Source organism: Sinohyriopsis cumingii, chromosome 2 (genome assembly GCF_028554795.1).
Source record: "Sinohyriopsis cumingii isolate HCF-2022 chromosome 2, ASM2855479v2, whole genome shotgun sequence".
In the NCBI taxonomy this organism is placed as follows: Eukaryota; Metazoa; Mollusca; class Bivalvia; order Unionida; family Unionidae; genus Sinohyriopsis; species Sinohyriopsis cumingii.
This window is the reverse complement of record NC_142962.1, coordinates 19,110,781-19,127,805: the sequence shown is the minus strand read 5'-3', so window position 1 is coordinate 19,127,805 and position 17,025 is coordinate 19,110,781. Positions and strand designations below refer to the sequence as shown.

Here is a 17,025-nt window from a genome sequence, read left to right as displayed (position 1 = left end):
AAACCCTGGCCATGTCATACCAAAGACTTTTTAAAAAAAATGGTATAGCAGCTGCCTTGCTAGGTGCTCATCATTAGATCATTAAGAGGTTAGTGTTAGGACTGGTCGGCTTGGTGTCACGATAATGTGACTGGGTGGGACATGGTGCTACATCTCTGCAACATGTTGCTCAGTGCTAGACATCACTATAAATTGCCACACTGCAGACATCGTAGCAGAATGGCTGAAAAATTGTTAAAGCTACATTAAAAATCAAACTCGGACACACACGCACAAAATCCACTGAGCTGGATGAACTACCCTCAATATTGCTAAAAATTGTTGGGTTATTGCAATCTACCTCATTAACAGAGTATTCTGTCTGGTCATTCAGATAAATTGAAAAAAGCAAAAATAACACAAATACATAAAAGGGTTTTAGGGTGGACCCAGGAAACTAAAGATCTATTTTGTTTCCTTACATTATTATACATGTTTGAGAAACTGATTGCTAAAGAAGCATATGATTATTTGAAAACATTCTCACCCTCTCACAAAAGAAAATCGGGTTTTCAAAGGTTATTGATGCCAAACAACTTGAGCAAAACTTTTAGACTAATGACAGGAGGAAATCAACAAGGGGAACCTAATATGTATATTATTTATGGACTTCATAAAGGCTTTTGTCTTAGTTGATAATGTTCTCTTATCTTTGCTAAATGATATAGTTTTATGCTAATGCCTTAAGCTGGTTTTCATCCTGTCTGTGTGACAGGACACAAGAAAATTGCTATCGGAAATGTTAACTCCAGCTGAATGGAAAGTAATAATGGTGTTCCTCCCATGGCTATTTCTTGTTTTCATAAATGACCTTCTATGGACAAGAGCACACAAAGACAGACCAATTTACAGATGATATTACTATAACAGTTTCAGCTAGTGATATAATTACTGTGGAAGTTTTGGTAGATTTTTACATGTGGTCAAAACAAAAAATTGTTATGACTGAACCAAAATCAAAACGTATGGTTACAGCCTTATCTAAGAAGCATTCCTGATTTTGAGAAACTTGTAACCTGGTAATAAATGGTCAACCAGTCAAAAATGTTATGGAAGAATAACTTTCAAGAGCGGTGATTTAAAGTGGGACAAACATATTGACTATGTCTGTAGATGTCTATGAAGTTAAATAACTGTACTAAGCACAGTAAAGAAATACCTACCAATACAGAATATTGTACTACAATGTCAACATTATGTCAGTTATTGACTATTGTTTGACAATATGGGAAAACTGCCCAAATAGTCATTTAGAAAGAATAAACCAGATACAACAGAGAGAGTATCTTGCCATATTATGGATGCTCCACTGGATGCACTATCTAGTATTCTTTTCTATGAACTGAAATGGGTTCAAATAAATTATGGAATAAGCTTTAATAAAGTAGTAATTGTCTTCAGGTGGATAATTTTGATATACCTAAATATGATAACCATTTCATGGACCAGATGCTTTATGGTTGACCTCACATGGCCACTTGACATTTCAGTCCCCAATACTGAACAATTTTGATGAACTTTTAAATATTCAGGAACAAGGATATGGAATTCATTGATTTCTGTGGAAAGTTTTAAAGAAAAAGCTTTGGAGTATTTAGAGTTTGATTTTATATGACGTCTGTCATTTTTTTAAAAAAAATTTTAATTCCTGTTTCTATTCCAATTCTTTTGTTTTTGTACATGTTATTCTGTGTTTTAAGTTCAGTATGAATGATATGTTCAGATAAAATGTAAATTCACATCACTTAATTGTTCATTTTTTAAATGTTATGACTTTCTTTCTTTCCTAAAAGTGTTGTTGGTATGACACATTCATGATAATTGTTAGAAAGTAGCCGAGGGCCTGTAAGGAGACTAGATACACCTGTATTCCAATTGACCTACCCTTCTTAAAATAATTATCATCATCATCATCATCATCATCATCATTAATCTTATTATCATCAAATCTATATTTCTGTTAAGAAATAAATTCACAAAGATAGGAGAGTAGTCAAATCCACATTTCTGTATAGAAATAAACTAATTCAGATAGGTAAAGTAGTCAAATTCACTTTCATTTATAGAAAATTCATAATTTTATCATGCATCATTTTTTGGAAATTAATCAATTACAAGTCACTATTTTAATTCAGCTATGTATTGAAAGAACTGGTTTAATTGACATTTTTCTCTTCAACTCATCTTACTGTCTCATAACTCGTCTACAAAACAATATTTTTATAAGGATACAGATCTATTCAAAATAATGTCAGTATTTATTCCCATAATTTTCTCAGAATTGCATGATCGTAGTATTACAGAGTTTGATGATGAAATATAGGAATATAGGATAAGAAGCAACACAAAGTTTGTATCCACTAATGGAAACAAGACTTTAGCCTGATACGTAAAGTTTGTATCCACTAATGGAAACAAGACTTTAACTGGATAGCTAAATTTTGTATCACCTTTTGGAAACAACACTTCAGCCTGACAGTTTTAACCAAGCACACTGATTTGGAACTACCTATAACAGGATATCATTTTTGGTATTGGCAGGATAAACTTATAATTTTTTCTTGTTTCTTTTTCTTTTTTCTTTTGTTTTAGTTGTTTAAAAGGGAGGAGCAGAACTTTGTCCTGTGCAACGAGATAGACAACATGGCACTGATCATGCCCAGTCAGTCATCCAAGACTGTCAGCTTGTCTAAAAGACCTGTCAATCAGGACAGCACTACCAAGAAGACAGGTAAGAAAAAAAAAGAACATTTACACCTTAAACACTTCTAAATCATTTCAGGAAGTAAGAGATATTTCTCTAGGGTAGTGTAAATCAGTATACACAATGAATACCCCAGGACAAAAAATATTAACTATTGCATAGCATATTCCATTAGACAGTTTAAAAAGAATATAGTAGCATAAGTTGCAGAAAAAAAATATTGCCCATGCTAATTGAAGGAATAGGTCAAATTGTCATTCATTTTTATCTCATCTGATCATAAGACCATGGAATCTTATGGTACATGGCCCTGTTTCCATTGCCTGTCCATTAACTTTGCTTGTTATCACTTGAGTGGCCAAGTTTCAGATCAGATTTTGATAAAATTTGGAAGATAGCTTTATATCATCAAGATCTTGAACAAGGTTGAAAAGTGAGCAAGAACCATGCATACAGTGTGACTCTACTATAGCCCACACTGTTATAGCACGAATTCAGATATAACAAATGGTCGTGGTGTGGCTCCCGAAATTTCATATACATGTACTTTTCTTGTACACAAAAAAAAATATTCTTTCTTAAAAGTACGAAAAAAAAGAAAAGTTTATTATCATTTTGGGGAAGAGATCGTATATGAATATTACAAGACCATCTTGGTGTGGTTCCTGAAATTTTACATGTATTTTTCTCGTACATGAAAAGTAGTTTTTCTTCTTAAAAGTACGAAAAATAACGTATAAAATGTTTATTCTTGGATCATGTAGGGCTTTGCCAGTGTCACAAACATGGATTTTTTTCCCTTATTGTTGGCAAAATATAACATCTGGCACTTTTTTGTATTGCCGATATTGTTGGCTGTTTAAACTTGTATATACAACCATTGGTCTGTAGTGGAGAAATTCAGAGGCCCCATGAAAGGAAGCTGCAAACTGGATATAAAATTAGCTGAAAATCATATATTGTTACATAAACAAATTCTTTGTCCGTATTGACAAACCATCTAAACAGTGCATTGTTATATCATAATCGGCTTATAAATCTTAGTGACTCTTTTCCTAATCAGATTTTTATCATACTTGGTTAGTAGGATTATGTTATCTAGATATCACTAATTTTTATTATGAGCATCAAGATTTGTGCATATCAATGAGGTGATCTTGCATCTGATTGGCTAGCTTACCACTCTCAAGATGGTGTTTCAGACTTGATTTTATTAAAACTAAAGGTAAATAGGCAGGTATTGCCAAGATGTTGACGTGTCATATTAGAGCTATGCATATTTATAAAGTTGTATTGCATCAGCTGGGATAAGTTTATTTCAACTCTTAAGACTGCATATGAGTATGATTTTGATCAAACATGGTAAATAGGTTTATTTAATAAAGGTCTTTGTTGACTGAGGTTATGAGTGAAATCTACATATATTCACGTGATTTTGCATCTCATAGACTAGTCAACACTCTAGCAAGTATATCTCTTATCACATTTTGATCAGACATGTTAAATAGTCATATATAGCCATGATTTTGGATGATGATCATAGTCTGTGCATTTTTATGAGGTGATCTTGAGTTGTTACCACTCTGGGGAAATAAAATCAATCCAATTGTATCCCAAGCTGGTAAATAAGCTTGTATCATTATAGTCTTAGAAAGTGACTCCATTATAATTGAGATTTTTAATATTGCATCTTTATGACTGGGATTGACATATTGCATCTTTATGACTGGGTGTATAACCTCTCTAGATCTTGATACTTTATTTTTCAGCTTATAAAACTTGCCATCAAGATGTTGGTTGAGATTGATCTAAAGTTTGAGAGATAGTTGTGTTTTTAAGAATCTACATAAGTCTGCTTAGTGAATACTCAGTTAAGTTTTGTAAGCAGGTGAATAATATCAGACCCACTTGGTCACTTTTATCTCATGTTAAATTTAATTGCCATGTTGCTAAAGTTGCATCTTCTGTATGTTGGTTCTTTTTCATCTGCAACTTAGTCTGATACAGCAGATGGTGCAGTATATTTTGTTTAATTTGTGTTTCTTTTTGCTGTCAGTGTTTAGATCATGTCTCTCTGTTTATGTTTATTTTGAAGGCTTTATCTTCTTAATGTTTCACCAATATTTTCCACTTGAATTTTGTTAGCTTCACTTGTAACAGGCACTCTATGGCCAGGATTGTGCTGATATGTTGATAAAATTGTATGCTCATGGAACAAAGAGTGGGCACATGGTACTCTTGTTTGCTCTTGAGATTAAATTAATCATTTTGATAATATTATACAAAATAACATTTTATCTCAATAATTTTGAAAATATTATACAAAGTAACATTTTATAATAACACTATTGGAATTGCCTTTAGCAAATTAAGGAGTAAGATGATGAAGAAAACATTTATTTTTTTGTCATTAGGACGCCGTCGTGAGAAGAAGCGTCTAGAACCACACAACAGCCTGAATGTTGCATGTCTGAAGAGATTGCTGCCCATTGGTCTCAGTTTCTTCAGTGGTCGTGAGCAAGAGTTGCTGCAACATGCCAAGCTCAAACTGATGCAGGTTTGTACATATATATGATGGATTAAATCATCCATTTGTAAATAGAGGATATTACATGAATGCTCATTAGATGTGAAATACATAAAAGGTAACGGTAAGCAGCTGGTGGCATGCTGTCATCATTACATAACTTTTATAACTTATTTAAAATTCATTTAGACTAGTAACTGTCAAGACATCATTACTTTATGATGTTACAGTTCAACATTGCCAGGTGTTATCTACTATTGTGAGATGTTTTTTTCCTGATGTAAATGATTATGCTTATGATCTGAATTCAGTTAATGTCAGATTGTCACAAGTCTAGGAGCTCTTTCAGAATATGAATACATTTTTAATGCTTTCTTACCTCGTACTTGAGCATTTAAGATTTTATTATGCAATTTTGAGTTGGTCAGTCAAAATCACACTGATCTAGGAAGATATTGTCACCATATATTGCAAAAGCTATTGCATTGTTAGCAATGAGGTAAGTCATAATTAACCTCCAGTTGTGAATGGTAACTGTAAGACATAATTAGCTTCCAAGTGTGAATGGTAATTTTAAGTCATAATTAGCCTCCAGTTGTGAATGGTAACTGTAAATCATAATTAGCCTCCAATAGTGTATGGCAACTGTAAGACATAATTAGCCTCCAATTGTGAATGGCAACTGTAAGACATAATTAACCTCCAGTTGTGAATGGTAACTGTAAGACATAATTAGCCTCTATTAGTGAATGGTAACTTTAAGTCATAATTAGCCTCCAGTTGTGAATGGTAACTGTAAGACATAAATAGCCTCCAATAGTGAATGGTAACTGTAAGACATAATTAGCCTCCAATTGTGAATGGTAATTTTAAGTCATAATTAGCCTCCAGTTGTGAATGGTAACTGTAAGTCATAATTAGCCTCCAATAGTGTATGGCAACTGTAAGACATAATTAGCCTCCAGTTGTGAATGGTAACTGTAAGACATAATTAGCCTCTATTAGTGAATGGTAACTTTAAGTCATAATTGGCCTCCAGTTGTGAATGGTAACTGTAAGACATAATTAACCTCCAATTGTGAATGGTAACTGTAAGACATAAATAGCCTCCAATAGTGAATGGTAACTGTAAGACATAATTAGCCTCCAATTGTGAATGGTAACTGTAAGTCATAATTAGCCTCCAGTTGTGAATGGTAACTGTAAGACATAATTAGCTTCCAAGTGTGAATGGTAATTTTAAGTCATAATTAGCCTCCAATAGTGTATGGCAACTGTAAGACATAATTAGCCTCCAGTTGTGAATGGTAACTGTAAGACATAATTAGCCTCTATTAGTGAATGGTAACTTTAAGTCATAATTAGCCTCCAGTTGTGAATGGTAACTGTAAGACATAATTAGCCTCCAATTTTGAATGGTAACTGTAAGACATAAATAGCCTCCAATAGTGAATGGTAACTGTAAGACATAATTAGCCTCCAATTGTGAATGGTAACTGTAAGTCATAATTAGCTTCCAAGTGTGAATGGTAATTTTAAGTCATAATTAGCCTCCAGTTGTGAATGGTAACTGTAAGTCATAATTAGCCTCCAATAGTGTATGGCAACTGTAAGTCATAATTAGCCTCCAGTTGTGAATGGTAACTGTAAGACATAATTAGCCTCTATTAGTGAATGGTAACTTTAAGTCATAATTAGCCTCCAGTTGTGAATGGTAACTGTAAGTCATAATTAGCCTCCAATAGTGTATGGCAACTGTAAGACATAATTAGCCTCCAGTTGTGAATGGTAACTGTAAGACATAATTAGCCTCTATTAGTGAATGGTAACTTTAAGTCATAATTAGCCTCCAGTTGTGAATGGTAACTGTAAGACATAATTAGCCTCCAGTTGTGAATGGTAACTGTAAGTCATAATTAGCCTCCAATTGTGAATGGTAACTGTAAGTCATAATTAGCCTCCAATTGTGAATGGTAACTGTAAGACATAATTAGCTTCCAATTGTGAATGGTAACTGTAAGTCATAATTAGCCTCCAGTTGTGAATGGTAACTGTAAGTCATAATTAGCCTCCAATAGTGTATGGCAACTGTAAGACATAATTAGCCTCCAGTTGTGAATGGTAACTGTAAGACATAATTAGCCTCTATTAGTGAATGGTAACTTTAAGTCATAATTAGCCTCCAGTTGTGAATGGTAACTGTAAGACATAATTAGCCTCCAATTGTGAATGGTAACTGTAAGACATAAATAGCCTCCAATAGTGAATGGTAACTGTAAGACATAATTAGCCTCCAATTGTGAATGGTAACTGTAAGTCATAATTAGCCTCCAATTGTGAATGGTAACTGTAAGACATAATTAGCTTCCAAGTGTGAATGGTAACTGTAAGACATAAATAGCCTCCAATTGTGAATGGTAACTGTAAGACATAAATAGCCTCCAATAGTGAATGGTAACTGTAAGACATAATTAGCTTCCAAGTGTGAATGGTAACTGTAAGACATAATTAGCCTCCAATTGTGAATGGTAACTGTAAGTCATAATTAGCCTCCAATTGTGAATGGTAACTGTAAGACATAATTAGCTTCCAAGTGTGAATGGTAACTGTAAGACATAAATAGCCTCCAATTGTGAATGGTAACTGTAAGACATAAATAGCCTCCAGTAGTGAATGGTAACTGTAAGTCATAATTAGCCTCCAATTGTGAATGGTAACTGTAAGACATAATTAGCTTCCAAGTGTGAATGGTAACTGTAAGACATAAATAGCCTCCAATTGTGAATGGTAACTGTAAGACATAATTAGCTTCCAAGTGTGAATGGTAATTTTAAGTCATAATTAGCCTCAAGTTGTGAATGGTAACTGTAAGTCATAATTAGCCTCCAATTGTGAATTGTAACTAAGTCATAATTAGCCTCCAGTTGTGAATGGTAACTGTAAGACATAATTAGCCTCCAATCCTGGCTGTGAAGAAAAGATGATACATTGCCAGCATTAATTCTAACTCATTTGTTAGATTTATATTGAGGAAGCGACATGGAAGAGAGATTTATCGTGTAATCTGACCTAATATTTTAAGGCATGAGCTGTATGTTAAAATTGCATGTGGTTTCTGTGAACTGCCTGCACTAAATTAATACTGATGGCTGGTTCTGTGACACTGGAGCTGAGGATTTGGATTTAATACAGGACTGAATGATGAGAACAGAGAAGGATTCAAGTCTATATAATTTTTTTAATATTTGCATGCTAAAACATTTGTGAGTGAAATCTGGTTCTCTTCCTCCAGGAGTCGGAGGGAGACATTGAGGAATATCTACTGCACACTTTAGAAGCTGAAGAAGGAGTAAGTAACAAATTTTATTATGTAGTATATCTAGTGTTAGGCATCTCAGAAAATGTACATAGAAAGTTTTTGGTTTTATTTTTGTTTCTTTGGGAAAGAAAATATTTTACAAACAACTTTTAATTGGCAATTAACGATATGTCTTTTAAATTGCTGTAGCATTTCACTCTTCTCTATGTTGTTTTATGGCTATAAAGTTACAGTGACATATTTATTTAACTTAAGTGGCAACATTTTCCACCTTTTGCCATGAAAGAGTTGAAATATTATTGGATACATCAGATATGTTAATGCAGTTATAAGAAAATTATCCAAACCTTTACTAGGTGTCTATTTTAATATTGTACAAAACAAAACAAACTTCATTTATTTACTCAGCCCACAGATGAAAAGGTGAAGTGGCAAAAGGTTTTGTACCACAAGATTGGAGGAACCGTACGATCAGAACTCAGCAAAAAAACAGTGATTGAAACAATTCTTTCCATGGCCAAGGTCATGCATGGTCTACACATGGTAAGTAGTACCAATGAATGGCTAATTTTTAATGAAGAGAATGGCTTTTCTTAGGTTGACTATGGGCTTGGTGCGCTGCTTGATTTTCTTTTCAGGGAGTTTGGCTTAGTTTAGTGACTGCTTTGATAGCATTTTTTAATGGTCAATAAGCATACATTTCTGATGTTATTATTAGTAGCTTATTTTATCTTGCATGAAGAGTTTTAAATAGGTAAACCAATAGCATTTTCTTATTTAGCAAAATACTAAAATATAAAAATACAAAAATATACATGCAATAAAATTCTTCAGAATTTGCTGAAGTACAGAACAAATCAATCATAGCATTAAGTATTTTAAATGAACAAAACTGTACACACTTGACAATGGGATTAATTAACATTAGCCCAAAGAATTACATGACATTTTCACCAGAAGTTGTCCTGAATGAAAATGGTGCCAATCTGACCTCAAATAATGCTGCTACATGTTGAAATCTTGTAAATAATTATCCTGAATGGATGGTTATATAAACATAAGGTTTTCACCCAGTCTTTTAATACGTCTAGTTTGTACTGAATGGGTGTTTATATAAATATAGCATTTTTCATCCAGTTTTTTAATACGTCTAGTTTGTACTAAATGGATGGTTGGTTAAACATAGGGTTTTCACAGTCTTTTAATACGTCTAGTTTGTACTAAATGGATGGTTGGTTAAACATAGGGTTTTCACAGTCTTTTAATACGTCTAGTTTGTACTAAATGGATGGTTGGTTAAACATAGGGTTTTCACAGTCTTTTAATACGTCTAGTTTGTACTAAATGGATGGTTGGTTAAACATAGGGTTTTTCACCTGGTCTTTTAATACGTCTAGTTTGTACTGAATGGATGGTTATATAAACATAGGGTTTTCACCCAGTCTTTTAATGTCTACTTTGTACTGAATAAAAATGGTGCAAATTTTACATCGAGTATGGCTGCTGTGGTGGCTAATTTGAAAATACTGTCACTGAAAAATATCAGAAATGGTTTCAACACTCATTAGCTACAAAGAATAAATGGTCTTGTCTAGAATTCCTGCAAATTCATTTTTGGTGAGAAGAGCATCAGTCTCTTCAGGGGACTCTTGTTTACATTAACTTGAGTTTTCCACTATTTAATGTTACCAGACTTTGTAAATAACCTGTGTATGGGGTAAGGAAAAAGCCTGTTGATTTTTAGGTTAAAAAAATTCAAAGGTCATGGAGATGGAAAGTAAAATATGGTTTGGTCAAAATAGAATTAGCTATATATTACAGACCTTGACCATACTTTGTGGATGCCTTGCAGATGGTGTAAGAAAGAAACCTATTGATTTTAGGGTCAAAAAGTCCAAGTTTCAGATCACTGTGTCTGAAAAATATGGTTTCATGGAAACATATTTGTTATGTATCAATCGATGTCCAAACTTTGCGAATGGCTTACATTTGGTTAAAAAAAATCCTTTTGATTTTGGGGTCAAAAAGTGAAAGATCAGGGTCATTGTGAATGGAAGAACAAAAATGGTTTCTTCACAGTAACTTCAGTTCAATATCACAGACCTTGATTAAACTTTGTAGATGGCTTGTGCAAGGGATATGAAAGAAACCTGTTGATTTGGGGGTTAGAGGGTCATTGCGACTAAAAGAACTGGTTTCCACACAGTAATATTAGTTACATTTCATAGCTCATGACTAAACATTGTGGATTGCTTGATCTTGGAGTAAAGAAGAAACCTTTTGATTTTGGAGTTAAAAGCTCAAAGTTTATATGCCAGTTTAGATAAAAGATTAAGACCATGCTATGGAATTTCAAAACCTTAGATCACCTACCATTGGTATAATTTTTTTTTTATATTGACGTAGTTATTACGTTGCAGATGGAGAATTCCCTGTTCTATAAATAGCTACGTAGCAGGCGCCTCATCTAGAATTCATATGCTAAAACAGGCTCCAAAACTGATAAGAAATATCTTTTAAGAAAATAAAAATATAACAATACAAAATAAATAAAATTATAAATAATTGCAATTATAAGAGTATAACCTCTTTCTGAGTTTATCATGTTATAAACTATCAGTTGCCGACTCAAACAGCTTACATAATGCCCTTTGGGCATTATTTGCTGTGTGATTTGGCAACTGACAGTTTATACCACAATAAACTCAGAAAAAACAACATTAAACTCTTAAGTGATTATACAGAAATACAGAAGAATGAGATAATATTTGACAGTTCAGGTCACATGAACAAACCAGTTGAATCCATCAGATGAGAGAATGAACATACGTCACATCTGATAGGTTGCTGAATTAGATGGAACAGCCGGATTTAGCATTTTAATGTGTATTGCATATGATGGGGCAAATAGGTAAAAGAAACACATAATGAGTTAAATTTATCCTTGGAGAAAGAGTTACACCAGAAAACTACGTTAATATGCAGGTCTGGCATGACTATTTGGAAGTATAGATCTGTATTTATTATGGCAGAAGATGAATCTGTCAGGAGGAATTACATCACTCTGAAGCTAACACCAGAATAATGAAAAATAAAGCATTCAAAAAAATTTTTTGCTTGATCGAGAAATGCATGCAATTTTTAACACAAAACTACTGGGGAGAAGTAGTGAGAATTATATGAGAAGTTACTGGAAATTTGGAGAAAAGATTAACTCATCATCAGATGGAATTCCTTTAATTATGACTTATAAGCCATGGAACTTTCTGATGGTATGAACATGCAAACAATTATTTTGACACCATGATAAAATGAGAAAAGTTTCCTTTTGCTAAATAACTAAACTAAATACATGTATTTAGGTATTACTGCTAATAATAATAATAATACATGTAAAATAATAATAATGATAATACTACTAATAATAATGCTAATACTATTTGGTTCTTAGTACATAAATTTGTTATAACCAAGTTTAAGAGCTGAACCTGCCTTTAGAAGTCATTTGTCTACGAAGACCACTTTTGCCTTTTCCAATTTTAGCAAAGTACTTTATCTATTGACATACTGTGGTTATCAATTGTTTTCTTCCTGCCATCTGTCCATCATATTAGCTTTCAAGTCAACTTTTCCCTGATTAATCATTGATTCATTCATTACCAAAACAATCAAGGCATATTGCGTAGCAAATTATCACAATGACTGGCTGCTCTGAAGGTTGGTCAGAGTGGGTGCTTTCAACATAATCTCATGTATTGAACATATCCCTCACTCCCTCCCCTTTCCTGGAAGAAATGAAAGATGGCAGATCAGTGCATATTTGAGATTGTTGTAAGTTTGTATTATGACCTTGCTTTAACAAAGTAATTTGCTTTTACATGAAACCAGTCAAAGTATCTATTCCAATTTTCTTTTCCATCTTAGTGGTAATTTTGTAATACCAAATTATGCTTCTTGACTCTCATGTAGACATTGTTGCTGTACATGCAATACTAGATCATGCAAGAGACTGTGTATGGGGTAGTACATTTTGAACTAAGTGTGATGGATAACATGTAAGGTGTCAGAATTTATTCTGCTTTGCTTTGGAAATTATTCTGCTTTTTGAATTCATCTTTTCTTTAGTACAAATTTCTCATTCATTGGATAAGTATTGATTGCTATGCCCTTGATTTGATTATGTTGTGCAGCATTACTTTGCAGAAAGTTTCTATTGGATATGATCAGTTCAAAGTTTTAAATTTTTTCCCCCAGAAGAAATAATACAGTATACAGCCCAATTAGAGGCAAAGCCTGTACTTTACCAGCTGTAATGAAAATTGTTTTGCAAATTGCTTTAGATTAACAAATGTTTGAAAATAATAGCAAGGCATGGGATCCTCAGAGAACTATATATTTTAAATTATTGCATTTTGTTGTGTATAGGCAGATGATATTATGGCCATTGTTATGTTAGAATAACATCAGTGCTACTTTAATGGCAGAGTAATTTCCATTTGCACATTGGAATTTGTAAACTTAAGTCACACAATGGATTATATTATTGTTTTCATGTAGGTTGAACACCCATCCCTTTCCCGTAAGAGTGCATGGCGCAAGGTAGTGTCAACACAGAGGAAGAGAGCTGTTATGGCCTGCTTCAGAATGGTACCACTTTATAGCTTACCAAGGTAAATCACCATGGCAACATAATACTGCAAGACATTAGCCATTGATACCAGCAAACTTGAATCTAAGCTGTTTATAGAGGGCTTTTTTTTTCCTTATAGGAAATTTCATTAAATATTTCAAATTTCCCAGTATACATAAATTACTCCTGAGATTTTTCGTATGGAGGAAAGCATATTTTGATTTTAACCCCCTCCCAGTTACTGGACATAACCCCTTAACAGATGATATATAAAATATAAACTCCATTATATTATTATTATTATTATTATTACATTGTAGATGCATTAGTAATATAGTAATTACATCAGACTCAATTTACTTGTCTTTTTTAAACAATTTTTTTTTTTTATTTCATTCTAATTAGGAAATTTGGAGAACCATTATTTTCAAAATAATATTGAAGGTCAAGAGAAATTTTGTTGTATAGATTTTGAAATGTACATGGATATACCAGATTCATATTTTAACATTAAGTTGTTCTCAGAATAATTGTTTAATTTATATTTGGAATATAGAAGTCTGTGCAAACAAATTGAATATTGCATTTAAGGATGTGATGCCTAAGAGACTTTTGACCGGAACTCCATATTGTTATATCATAAATTCAGATTATGTTTTCATATATAAAGAATATCAGTTAGGAAATACTGGCAGAAAGTATGAATGTGTGTTTCTCTGTTTTCAGGCACAAAGCTATTAACCTGTTCCTCAAGAGATATAGCCGTATGTGGCTGTCAACTGAAGAGTTTGAGCTGAAAGTTCTCATAGAGGATCTTACAGTTGGTTTATTTCCATATTGTCAAATGTTGCCATTTTTGTATTCACAGAGACAAAAGTGCTGCAGATATTGTTAATGACTTCTTTTTGGACCATTCATTTTACTCTTTGGAAATGCTGACTGCATGATGATAGATCATGTTGTGGACCATTTATATGTGTATTTCATTTATGGTGTTTAGCAGATAATGATGTCTCCCTGTATGTTTTACACAAAATTATATGAAACATCAACATGGTGATGTATTACATGACAGATATCAAATCCCATGTCTTATATTCACAGAGTTCCATTTCTGTATTACATTACTTTTGCATATGTCATAGGTGTCAACCCCCTGAGATGAAAACCTGTACACCAGACCAATAAAAACCTTACAAGGACCAAACAAACCTTGTATGAAAAAATGTATTCATACACTGTATATGATCAACAGTTTTAAAACAACAAATGCTATACACAAAGTATTTTTACACATATTTACATAATTATTTACATTTCTGAAACTTTATTTCATTCTTTTTACAACACTATCATCTTCCTGCTTTGGCTGAGCAAAGAAGCTTCTGATGGATTGTAACTTCTTCATTTAAAAATTTCTTTCATGCAGTTTTGTCCTAAAGTGTTCTCCAGATCATATGTGCTTGATGCCACCACTTTAATATCTTTACCGTATATTTTACAAAAGCATGTGAAGATCCTAGCTTGGATACATCTACATTGCCAGGGAAGACTTTAATCCAATCAGCCTGAAACTTGCCACAACCTCGGTCAGTGTCTTTAAGCTTGCGTTTCTTTGAGTTAGGCTCACCCATTGGATGAACGGAATATTTCAACTAGATGAAAATAAAGAAGAAAAAAAAATAATTAAAAACTTTAGATTTGACTTGTGATATAGGAAGATCTCCTGCTTAAAAATATGTTACAAATTTATATTTTTTCCCATAAACCCCAAGATATTATGCCAGGAGCTCTCCAAAAATTGAAATCTAGAAATAAAAAAATGTACAAAGTACCAGTCCAGAAGTTTATACCTCAAAAGCTGTTGATCATTTCTTTTAAAATTGCGTATCTGGTGTTTGAAAAATTATAAATTTGCTATATGGTGTGCCGATTTTAGTCACAAACTTGATATAAATTGGCAGTGTTACAGATTTTCGAGCCATGAGAATGACGTCACTCAGTATCTGTACTACGTCCATCATTATGGCAATGCATCTTCCTGTTTACATTATCTATCTGACAAGCTTAACTCAAAACTATCACATGACAATAAAATGCCAGTGCTAAAATCGATGGAGTATTTATTTGTAACTAGTATATTGTTAAACATTTTAATAAATCAACTTTATCTCCACACATAAAAGTAGGACGAATTACAGTTACACCAACATGACTGCCACACTATGTAAAGTATGAAAATTGATGCAAACTTTGATGCATTTGATAGTAATAAGTATAAATAATAAAATAATAATGTGTAAAATAAGAAAACATACTACACAGGTAGTTAGTCACTGTTAGAACTCCAAGTGAGTGGCAAATTTCAGAGCGATAAATGACAAGACCTTTACACACAGGAGTTGAGCCATGAGTGAAAAGTGTGGTTTTGAATATGATTTGATTGATTGTTTCGAGCCATCCTAGTCTCATTGAATTCTCATTCTAAAAAAAGATTATGCCCAGAGTCCGTGATGCACAAATAACAAAAACAAATTAATTATTTTTTTAAAAGGAAACATTTTGAATAAAAAACATACAAAACAGTTGTACGGCCATACACTGACAAAAAACAAAAAAAAAACATACAAATTATGGGTAAACCGTACATGTTGACTCCTATGATATGTGTGCATTGCTTAGTTTTTATGGACAGAGTGGACTTATCAAGTGTGAGGTCAGCTTACATTTTATTGTGGGGGTTAATAATAAGGTGATGTAGCTCCCAATTTAAATTGATCATTATGGACTGTGTTTATACTTGTATCTTACTTGTTGTTATCCATTGTATTTATACTTGTATCTTACTTGTTGTTATCCGTTGTATTTATACTTGTATCTTGCTGTTGTTATCCATTGTATTTATAATTGTATCTTGCTGTTGTTATCCATTGTATTTATACTTGTATCTTGCTGTTGTTATCCATTGCTTTTGTACTTGTATCTTACTGTTATTATCCATTTCAGAGGTGTGATGAGAGTGAAGAAGAAGCAGGTGAAAAGAAGGAAAATGAGGAGGAAGAAATGCCTGACCCCCTCAAACAGTTGGTGACTTGTCTCAGCCGAACTGCCACCAAGGAGCAGCAGAGCAGTATTCCTGAGGACTTCATTTATATGTCGTATGCTCAGATCATGTCTCAGGTCAGTGACATGTCTTCTTGTGATCAGAATATGTTTCTGATCAGTAGATTATGTCCTGTTGTCAGCTCATATTGTAGTTCTGTGATATGTACTATCCTCAGAGTTTTGTATCTCTATGTAACAGTTAATAACATATCCTGTGAACACAGATTACCTCATGGTCTTGAGATTAAAACAAAGGAAACTTTTCTTGTTAAGAATGTATCATAATTCTACCTGTTGCAATGAACACCATTATTTTTAGCTTTGGTTTCTTTGTGATTAGGGCTACAGTGTGTTTTCCTAACGGCCAGTTTTGTTAATCATCAGACAATTTATAGAAGCTATGCCATTACAGCATTCATGAAAAATAATTCACTTCTGCTTCATGACATTTTAATTGCAGAGAGTGTAGATTTTTCAGATGGATATGATCTTGACAATTGTACAATGGTGTCATTACAGAGCTGCAGTGGTGAGGATGAAGATGATGATGATGAGGGAGGTGGTGAAGAGGGACCAGGTTCCTCTTTCCAGGTAAATACTTGGATTTTATTTTATATTCATGTGTGCAAGGAACAATACAAACAGATTGTCCTGCCTTTTGAAAATGGAACTCACCTGTCATGAAGTAAGATTTAATTAAA

The 17,025-nt window shown here is 33.1% G+C and overlaps 1 protein-coding gene across 8 annotated transcripts in view; it reads left to right on the top strand.

Moving 5' to 3' along the window:
* Positions 1-17,025, top strand: part of LOC149804420 (ryanodine receptor-like) — a 538,410-nt gene that overhangs the window by 396,817 nt on the left and 124,568 nt on the right. For all 8 annotated transcript variants that reach the window (XR_016415653.1, XR_016415652.1, XM_089940121.1 and 5 more), the window contains 8 exons: positions 2,632-2,770; positions 5,158-5,300; positions 8,563-8,619; positions 8,998-9,132; positions 13,147-13,259; positions 13,946-14,039; positions 16,226-16,399; positions 16,844-16,915. Coding sequence is in view for 6 of the 8 variants with exons in the window: in XM_089940121.1 (XP_089796247.1) it covers positions 2,632-2,770; positions 5,158-5,300; positions 8,563-8,619; positions 8,998-9,132; positions 13,147-13,259; positions 13,946-14,039; positions 16,226-16,399; positions 16,844-16,915 (927 nt within the window). In the remaining 2 variants the exon portion in view is untranslated. The remainder of the gene's footprint in view (positions 1-2,631; positions 2,771-5,157; positions 5,301-8,562; positions 8,620-8,997; positions 9,133-13,146; positions 13,260-13,945; positions 14,040-16,225; positions 16,400-16,843; positions 16,916-17,025) is intronic.